The sequence below is a fragment of the Momordica charantia genome, assembly GCF_013281855.1.
Source record: "Momordica charantia cultivar OHB3-1 chromosome 6 unlocalized genomic scaffold, Mcharantia_2.0 BLBB01000006.1, whole genome shotgun sequence".
Taxonomy (NCBI): Eukaryota; Viridiplantae; Streptophyta; class Magnoliopsida; order Cucurbitales; family Cucurbitaceae; genus Momordica; species Momordica charantia.
In genome coordinates, this window is record NW_028275164.1 from 5,945,604 (window position 1) to 5,954,622 (window position 9,019).

At 35.7% G+C, this 9,019-nt stretch overlaps 2 protein-coding genes across 4 annotated transcripts; one reads left to right on the forward strand and one right to left on the reverse strand.

Moving 5' to 3' along the window:
- Positions 1-742: 742 nt before the first annotated feature.
- Positions 743-3,011, reverse strand: LOC111014564 (tRNA/rRNA methyltransferase (SpoU) family protein). 3 transcript variants are annotated; one of them, XM_022289355.2, is made up of 2 exons: positions 2,815-3,011; positions 743-2,675 (listed from the first exon to the last, which is right to left on the reverse strand). In XM_022289355.2, exon 2 carries the CDS (start codon positions 2,649-2,651, stop codon positions 936-938), a length of 1,716 nt encoding a protein of 571 aa, XP_022145047.1. In that variant the 5' UTR covers positions 2,652-2,675; positions 2,815-3,011; the 3' UTR covers positions 743-935. The 3 variants fall into 3 exon arrangements, with proteins under 3 accessions (XP_022145047.1, XP_022145045.1, XP_022145044.1); XM_022289353.2 differs by having other exon boundaries at positions 743-2,672; positions 2,815-3,010; XM_022289352.2 differs by having other exon boundaries at positions 743-2,729; positions 2,815-3,010.
- Positions 3,012-4,940: 1,929 nt separating this feature from the next.
- LOC111014515 (mitochondrial import inner membrane translocase subunit TIM17-2) lies at positions 4,941-6,035 on the forward strand. The gene has a single exon (XM_022289286.2). The coding sequence runs from the start codon at positions 5,155-5,157 to the stop codon at positions 5,836-5,838; it is 684 nt and encodes a 227-aa protein (XP_022144978.1). The 5' UTR covers positions 4,941-5,154; the 3' UTR covers positions 5,839-6,035.
- The last annotated feature ends 2,984 nt before the right edge of the window (positions 6,036-9,019 follow it).

Consider the following 9,019-nt stretch of genomic DNA (forward strand, 5'->3'; position numbering starts at 1 on the left):
GAAAATGAGAGCAAGAATGATAATAAAGAACTTATTTTTCAACCCGTCTTACTTTATTCACGTTTTTAATGAGTTTTCAAATGAAAATATATGATTAGCACTTAAAAAAAAGGTTTATAATTTCTTTTCGTAGTTCGTATTCCATACCAATCAATTATTATGCATTTTATAAAGTATTGATTGTCTTATTGTAAATACGATGTGTGTATTGTATAGTATAGAAAGGAGTAATTTTTATTTATTTATTCTTAAATAATTTAATTTGGAGAACAAGGTAACTTGCACGTGGGTGATATAACGAAGAAACACATGAATTCAAGCTTTTTAGGATGGAATGATTCCTCTGTGAAGAATATTCTTAAAGCATACTTTATTTATTTTATATTTCAACTTATTTTCGTTACACCTTTTTTAATGTGTAGAATTAACTATTAATCAAAAAGTTGGATCTTTTATAATAGGATTGGGATTGAAATGAAATCATCTCGACAAAGTGTCCAATCTGGACGGCCCATATCAGCTAATGGGTTGTTATCAACGTTACAACTTTAAAAGGGGAAAAATCAATGAAGAGATTTGAAAAAGAAAACAAATTCATAGAACTAAAACGGTTTCAAGTAATTGGGTAATAAGAACAACGGGAGAAGAAAATGGCGAAACTTGGGGGTACAGGGAAGAGATGAGTTGTCCATGTCTGCTAGCTAAATTTGAAAGCTTTGCCTAAGGCCAACTCACATGGCAATTGCCAACTTGGTTTCCTTTTATAAATGATGAACATGGAGAGCGTGACATGTCACTTCGAACACCAATTATAAGCCATCATTAAAAACAAAAACCCACGTCATTTGATTGCAACAATGAACATAAAAAAAATGAATGGATCTACTCTGTAATGAATGCAACTTAATGTGACACACAGGTTTCTAATGGATCGTTTATGTAATTAAGTGGTGAACAAGCACACCTGCTGCTACACTGACGTTTAAGCTCTCCACGGCCATAAACGATCGAAACTCGTCTATCGAGCACCCATTGGTTGTTTGTGCGGGTTCGGCATCGTTGTCTTTCTCCATGGTTACATCAACTGGAATATTCCCAGGGACCCGAACGAGCTGTGAGCAGGATCTCTCTACCAAGGGCCTCAAACCAGTGCCTTCACTGCCTAGAACTAGAATGGTCGGTGCACCGGGTTGTACCTCTTTCAAATCAAGGGATTTTGAAGAAACCGAAGCTCCGAGGACTCTCCAACCGTTTTCGGCTGAGGATGTTAAGAATTGCATCATGTTCTTACAATATCTAAGCTCCATTAGCTCAAGTGAACCGGCACTTGCTTTACTAACAACACCACTTAATGGAGCTGAATTCTTTGCACATAGCACAACCCCTGATGCACCAAAGAAATAAGCTGATCTTATGATTGCCCCCAAGTTCTGGGGGTCTGTAACCTCGTCCAAAGCTAACCAAAGTGAGCCTTTGTCTTCTTCGAGCGAAACAGGGTCCAATTCTTTTATTTTTACCATCTCCAGAGGAGAAGCATCCAGCACAAGACCTTGATGCGGGCGGTTATCGCAAATCATATTGAGATCATGCTTCGATATTTCCTTTATAGATAATGCATTCCTTTCAGCCAACCTCAGAACTTTCTCAAAGCCTTTCTTGTCCTTCTTCGTCTTATTGTTGTTTTTCAAGTCCAGTCCTTCTTGCATATACAATGCATAGAACTCTCTTCTTCCAGCTGACAAAGCAGCCAAAACTGGTCCAACCCCATAAACCCCTTCACCAACCATTTTAGGGATGGTGGATTCCGAAGCTTCCCTCCATGTTTTTCTACCCCAGCTTTCCTGTTTATTCCACCTCTTAAACTCGGGTCTCTCGGGTGCAGCATTTTCGTCCACCGTTCCCCTAAATCTACTTTTAATCTTATCCCACCTGGGATCAGCAATGGCCTCTGCTTCTTCATCTTCTACTTCTTCGTAACTTCCCCGTCTTTCGTTATCATCATTTCGCTCCTCCTCGTTGTCCACTCTTATTCTCCTACCCTGTATTATTTCATCAGTAGAATCAATGTCTCGTCCAGCATAATTCTCGGCAGAGAGCTCCCAAGTAGAACGGGTAGCAGTTCTAGTTGGCGATTGGCCATATCTCTTTTCTGATTTATCCCCAGATGACCTATTACTTTTCTTCCCAAATGTCTTTGCTGGATTGCCCCATGAAGATCTCATCTTTCCTGACCTCGTATCTGAATCCTTCCAAGACGATTGGTCTCTTCCCGTCTTTCCTGATGATTTCTCCGACCATTTTGACTTTGCTAACCAAGGAAGTTTATTCCCAGATCTCACTCCTTCATCTTTAAGAGGGTGGGAACTCGAAAAACTTCGAAATTTCCCCAATGACAAACATCTCGTAGAACTCAATTCAGGTTTTACTAATTCCCTAATTTCTGGAAAGCAGTGGCGAGAGCGAACTGAAAGCTTCATAAGGTCAAATAGATGGAAATTAACATGAAAGTTTCGACATGCGCCGGATGAGGAAACTGTGCAGCTGACCCAGCTAGGGTTTATTGGGGGTTTTGGAGGCGCCCCGGTATGGAAAGACTGGAAGTTCGAAGAGTGAAATGATTTGTAGCATCTAGATCCTGAAGAAACTCTCATGGCATGGGGAAATGCCCGCGTCTGCTAAATAAGAGGCGTGGAACAAACACAAATTTAGGCGTCCGCCACAGTCTGGAACTGGATTTGAAAGCACAAAACGAAGAATCTGTAGAAGAAAGACAAAATTCAAAAATGCAAGAATTTGAAAATGAATGGTCGATACCTTATCTCCGGTTAATTGATTGCCGTCGTCCTCGTCGCGTCGCCCACTCCCAGTCTCGAGATGAAGTTCAACGGTGGCTCACTAGGGTTGCAGGAATGACATAATTTCCTCGATATTGTTGCACTGCACTGCGACGTCGTTTCAAAACGTTTAATTTTTTTTTTTTTATAAATTAAATTTTACCAGTAGCAATTTTCATCCAATTTCATCAAATTAGACTTTTAAGGTAAGTGTTGCAAAATTTTGCTTCAATTTTAGCTAATTTATAAACGAATTTTAACAATAAGAAAGGTACAAATCTCCAAAAACTCACTTTACACAGATTTCATTTAAAAACCAATTCTAATGTTGTTTTTCTCTTAAATCTTTACTCCATTAAAGGCACAAGAGATTTTTTCTTTTTTCTTTTTTTTTGTCTTTCAATGATTCTTCGACAAAAAATAATAATTAGAAAAAAGTGGAAATAGTTTTTCAAATTTAAGGTAAGTATTTTGATATTTATCTAAGTTAAATAAAATTGATAAAATTAAATGTTCAATGATAAAAATTGATACAATTTGTCGATATATTATTATTTTTTAAGTTAAATAATAAATTGAGAAATTTAAACCTTTAAACTTTCCAGAAATGTTATGTTTGTGTCAAAAAAAACTTTTATAAAGTTATCGTATAGGAAAAGATTGTTAGGAATGTTTAAAACTACAATTGTGATTCAAAGGTGGTACCCCATTAAATTTACAAGATAAAAATAATGTCAATTAAATTTGCTTTCTTTAAGTACAAATGGCAATTTGTTAATTTATTATTATTTTTTAGCACAACAAATATGATTATAGAATTCAAACTCGTGAGCTTTTCATTAGAGATAAATGTCAATTACCGCTATCACTGAGTTAAATTCATGTTGGCGGTAATTGATATTTGAACTTTATATTTAAAAAAATTTCATTAAATGGTACGTAGGTTATAAGAAATATGAGAGAGAAAATTAGATTATAGGTCCAAATCTTAAACTGGTACCAACGATCATGGGTCGACTTATTGATCCAAAGAGAGTTAAAAGGTAGATTAAAAAGACTTAGTTAGGGCATGCAAGCTATTCCACGAATTTTTAAAAAAATCTTAAATATTTTTTTGTTTCCTATTATTATGTTGGTCCTTCTCGAGCTCAATGGAGTTTCTTTTCCCTCTCCCTCCGAGTGAAGTTGAAAGTTATAAATTTTTATTCAGTTTTTCGATTTTTTTTTCGTGAAGCCATTGGATTGTCTTTATGAATACATCACATAGAAATTACTAAATAAAAAAGAATAATAATTTAGTTCAACCAAACTGATCTAGTAAATTTCATATATTGGTCTAATAATCACGTATTGGTTTTCATTTCAATTTTGGTTGATTTTCAAATATAAGTAAATTATCATATAATTTAAACCATGAATCACATGAGAAAATACGGTAATATTATATTTAATAGTTATCAGTGACTTGATTTTAATGTTGAATTTGACGAGGAAAAAGAAAAAACAAACTTCAAAGGAGAAAAAACCATCTTTTTTTTTTTTGTTTTTTATTAAAAAAACTTATTTTTTCTTGTTTGAGGTATTACATACGTTGCTCTCGAGCATTATTAAATACTTATAAGAAAAAATATATATTATTTTACAAAACTTATAATTAAAGATGGAATCATTTTATATAAAATGCAACCTAGGATCATATTTGCTAGATCTTATTATATTTGAAATCAGGAGCGGATCCACATTAGGGTCAAGGTCACGTGCTCCTCTGCAATTATGTTAAATATAATATAGTTTGTTTATTTAATTAATAATTAGAACCTGGTTTGTTGACAACTTGCTACTAGCCTAGATTTTTCGATAGATTATATTTTTAAAAGTAAAAAATAATACTAAAAGTTATGGTAAATAGGCTTAAGTAAAAAATAAGAAAAAATCAAATAAAACTTAAAAAAAAAAGAAATATAATCAATGTTATCATTAAAAAAACACACACACACACAATGCACAACATTTCATAAATATTTTTGTGTTGAAAATTGAGTAAAATAATCGAATTAGTAAGATGTATCAGTAATTTTTAACACATATTATTAATAAACAAGTTGTTAACTAATGATTAATCTTCGGGTATGAGCTAATATAATACTAACCGTATTCCGACCCGGACCCGGACCCGGATCCGAATCCGAACCGTACGGTAGCGACTCCATTTACCAAAGCGAAAGCCTATTGCCGTTTTCAGCCGACTTTTTCTCTGCAAACCTAAACCCACAGAAACAGAGGGGCTTGATCCATCAGTAAAACTCTCCGATCAGCCTTCATGGGAACGCCGGAGACTTCTCGGGAGCCTTGTCCAGATCGGATCCTCGACGACATCGGCGGCGCCTTCGGCATGGGCGCCGTCGGTGGCTCCGCTTTCCACTTTCTCAAAGGCGTCTACAGTTCCCCTAAAGGCGCTCGCCTCCTCGGCGGTTCTCAAGCCATCCGTATGAACGCGCCCCGTATCGGCGGTAGCTTTGCGGTCTGGGGCGGATTGTTCTCCACTTTCGATTGCTCAATGGTCTACGTCCGCCAGAAGGAAGATCCATGGAACTCGATCATAGCTGGTGCCGCTACCGGTGGATTCCTCCAGATGCGCCAGGGTTTTCGCGCCTCCGCACGCTCGGCCGTGTTCGGCGGTGTTCTGTTGGCTCTGATCGAGGGAGCCGGGATCATGCTGAATAAGCTGCTTAGTCAGCCGCAGAACGCCCCTATTATGATCGACGACGCCGGTGCCATGGGCGGCGTCCCTGGTTACCCCATGGACCAGATACCGGGTCTAACGCCGCCGCAGACTCTTCCTCATGCGGCTTCGAGTCCGGGGTCTTCAGGATCGGGATCATGGTTCGGAGGATGGTTCGGTGGCGGGCAGAAAAAGGATTCGGAGGCAGCTCGTGGGGACGGCGAAACGAAGATTTTGGAGAGCTTTGATTCGCCGCCGGTGCCGAATTTCGAGTACAAGTAAATATATATTATTCTTTCCTGAATTTTTGTCTTAGGGGAATTCGTATTGGAATTGGAATTCTATATTCACGTGATTAGAAATTGCAATGGCAAGTCTTCTTTCATTATTTGCTAATTTGAAACAGTGATGTGTAGCAATAACATTGTACAACTATATTCTATCAATTTGAAGATCATCTACCAAGTTAATTGGGAATATGTCAAGGAATTCTAAAGCCTGGTTTGGGAATTGTCGTGATTTTTCTTTTTTTCTTTTTCTTTTGAAAACTATTTCAAAGAAGAGGCGAAAGACTAAGATAGACTTCACCTGTTTACGCAGACCGTTTGAATTTTAAACATATTCAAATTACGAGATACAATCTACCCATTGAGGTACCAATGGATCTTTGAAAAATTGAAGACTTTATGAAAAGAAGATGGTAGGAATGGTCATGGGTGTGAGATTGAGTTGAAGATAAGGTGAGAGACCCGAGTTTAGGCCTAGTGTAATTCCTGCCTCTCAAATTATTAACCATTTTCAATTCTTCGTAAATCCCTCCCTCTAGGCTCAAGAATCCTTAACTGGGTTTCCCGCTCTAACAAAAGAATACATCTTTCGCTTTCTCTCTCTGGTAAAAACTAAAGTGAAACTAACTGTAGACTGTATTGTAGGGTCATCCAGGCTTTCAAAAAATTCAACTTTCAAACACAGTTTTCAAAAACTGCAGGCTTCGTCTGTCAAACTATCAATTTTGTTTTGTTTGTAATGTGAACACGGCTTCTTTTTTCTTCTTCTTTGTTCTTATACCGAGGGTGTTTTGGCTGGTCCATTTAATGCCCATTTCTACTAATTTTATGCTTTTAGCTTTTGATTGTCTCTGTAAACTTTGGGTTTGAACTTGTCTCTGTCTTTCCAAAATACTATGAACATGAACACTTCACTTGTTCTCCTCATATATATTTTTTTGATTGACCCCAATCAAATAAAACAATATCCACCTTTTAACCACAACAACAAGACTCTTTCTTCAGTTGTTTGGGATTGCTAATTGGGTAGTTGGTTGTGGGTAATTATTATTAGAACATTTTAGTCACCAAAGGGTTTAGGATTTATAAATAGAACAGGAACAGAAGCTGCTTGTTTTATTTTCTCTACTTCAAGTCCCTTTTGAAGTTTGAAATTTGAATAATAGAAAGTTGTGAGTGATTCACGTGTTGGTTGGGTCCCTTGATCGAAAAGTCCAGAATCCAATTATTACTGTCAAGTTTGAACCGCAATTTCTAAAATTAAAATTTCAATTGATATTCATGACCCCCTCAGCTACCAACTCCAACAAAGTTGGCACGCTGAGTGATTTTCCTCAAAACTACTCTACCATAGTCTTCGGGGATGGTGTGGGGATGATGTGAATTATGTCATATTTTGAATATTACATCATTATATACTTTTTGTATATGATTTAGTTGAAGTTATATTTTTCCATGACTTTTTAATGTGTCCTTTAAGTCTATAATTTTAAGTCTATAATTTAAAAGGTTTCTAATGGATTCCTAAACTTGTAAGGCTGTGAAGGTCCATTAACTTTGAAAAGTTCCTAACAGTCTTTTGTCTAACAGCGGTCATATCATTAGCTTTATTAGTTTAACATTTAAGCCACCAAACATCTAAACTTATTCAAAGTTAGCTCACTATGTAGTCCTTAAACAATATAGGCAACAAAGCCTGCGTCAAATCAATGAAGTTAACAACCGAGACTTATTAAACACAAAGATATGTATCCACTCATGTGGTACTTCATTGTACGATGTATATATATATATATATATATATATATATATAGGATCCGTATGTATAGATAGCATCATCTAGATCCTGCGTACAGTATGGGAAAGGAAGAACTTACTTCAACTGATATGCTCTTTGGCACGACCATATATAACATAGAAATCATACTTTGGGTTGGGTCGGGATTGGGGGGAGGGAGGGTCAATTAGCTAAAGCAACATGTACCACTCTGATAGACACATCTAAAATTGACCGACTAAATTTCTAATTTGACTTTTATTTGAATAATACATGATTGTGATGTTTTATTTTTTTTTTTTTTTGAGAAAGAGAAAGAGAAACAGGGGTGGATAACAAATCTTGTTCACACGAAAACTCTTCCTTTAATCGAGAGGCAAGAAAATAAAGAAATGTCGATGTGCCTACATGAGTAAGAATAAGAATCGGACGGTAAAAACCTATCCAACCAAGATGGTGGATTGTTATTCCAAATAACAAGAGTTCCTAAGCTCAGCACGTTAAACAATTTCATTAATTAAACTTAATCTCATTTACTTGTACTCTGTAGGAGCTAGTAGGGCCCTCAACTTTGTGGTTGTGGGGAAAATCTAACAAATTTCACACCCTTTTGAGTTCTGATCGGTAGCAACATATTCAAACTTCTTTCATGGACCATAATTGATACTATATATTTTGATATGAATATTCTTAATAGTACCAGCCATCGGAGGGAGGAGAAAGAGAAAAAAAAATATCCATCCAATTAAAAATAATATAAAATTATTAAATATCTAAAATTATTAAATATCTAATTCACCATTGTCGCGTTAGTCACACCAACGGAAGTTTAACTTCAAGGACCATTTAGAATTATTTTCTAAAGGTTAGGAATCAATCTACCACTTTTTGAAGCTGAGAGATTAAATAGAAATCCCTCAAATATATTTTACCTAGTTTAAATTACATTCAAAGCTTTCCTATCTAGATATAACAAGTTTAGGAGGACGTGGATAAAGTAAAGATGACAATAGAAGGCAAAAAAAAAAAAAGAAAAAGTGAATATGGAAATGTAAGTCAAGTAAAAGAAAGTAGAAATATGATATTATATTGGAGGTGGTGTTAATTCAATTCTGAATTCTAGAAGTATTTAGTGTAGTGTGGATTATATTGTGGAAAAATAAAAATAATAAATAAATAAGGTTATGGTCTGCGTTCAATTACGGTGTGCTGTCTGCTTCCCCCTGTTTTCCTACAAACTTTTATTTATTTATTATTATTATTTTTTTTGGTGCAAAGGACTGCTTTCTATATTCTTTTTTCCCTTTTTGACCACTTTAATCTTTATTTCCAATTAAAAGAATATCCACTTTCTTTTTATTAATTTAAAAACTACTCGGTGAAATAAATAATAATAGTT

Bases quoted from the DNA above. Each gene is read 5' to 3' on its own strand.
- LOC111014515 (XM_022289286.2), top strand. From the start codon at position 5,155: ATGGGAACGCCGGAGACTTCTCGGGAGCCTTGTCCAGATCGGATCCTC.
- LOC111014564 (XM_022289355.2), bottom strand. From the start codon at position 2,651: ATGAGAGTTTCTTCAGGATCTAGATGCTACAAATCATTTCACTCTTCG.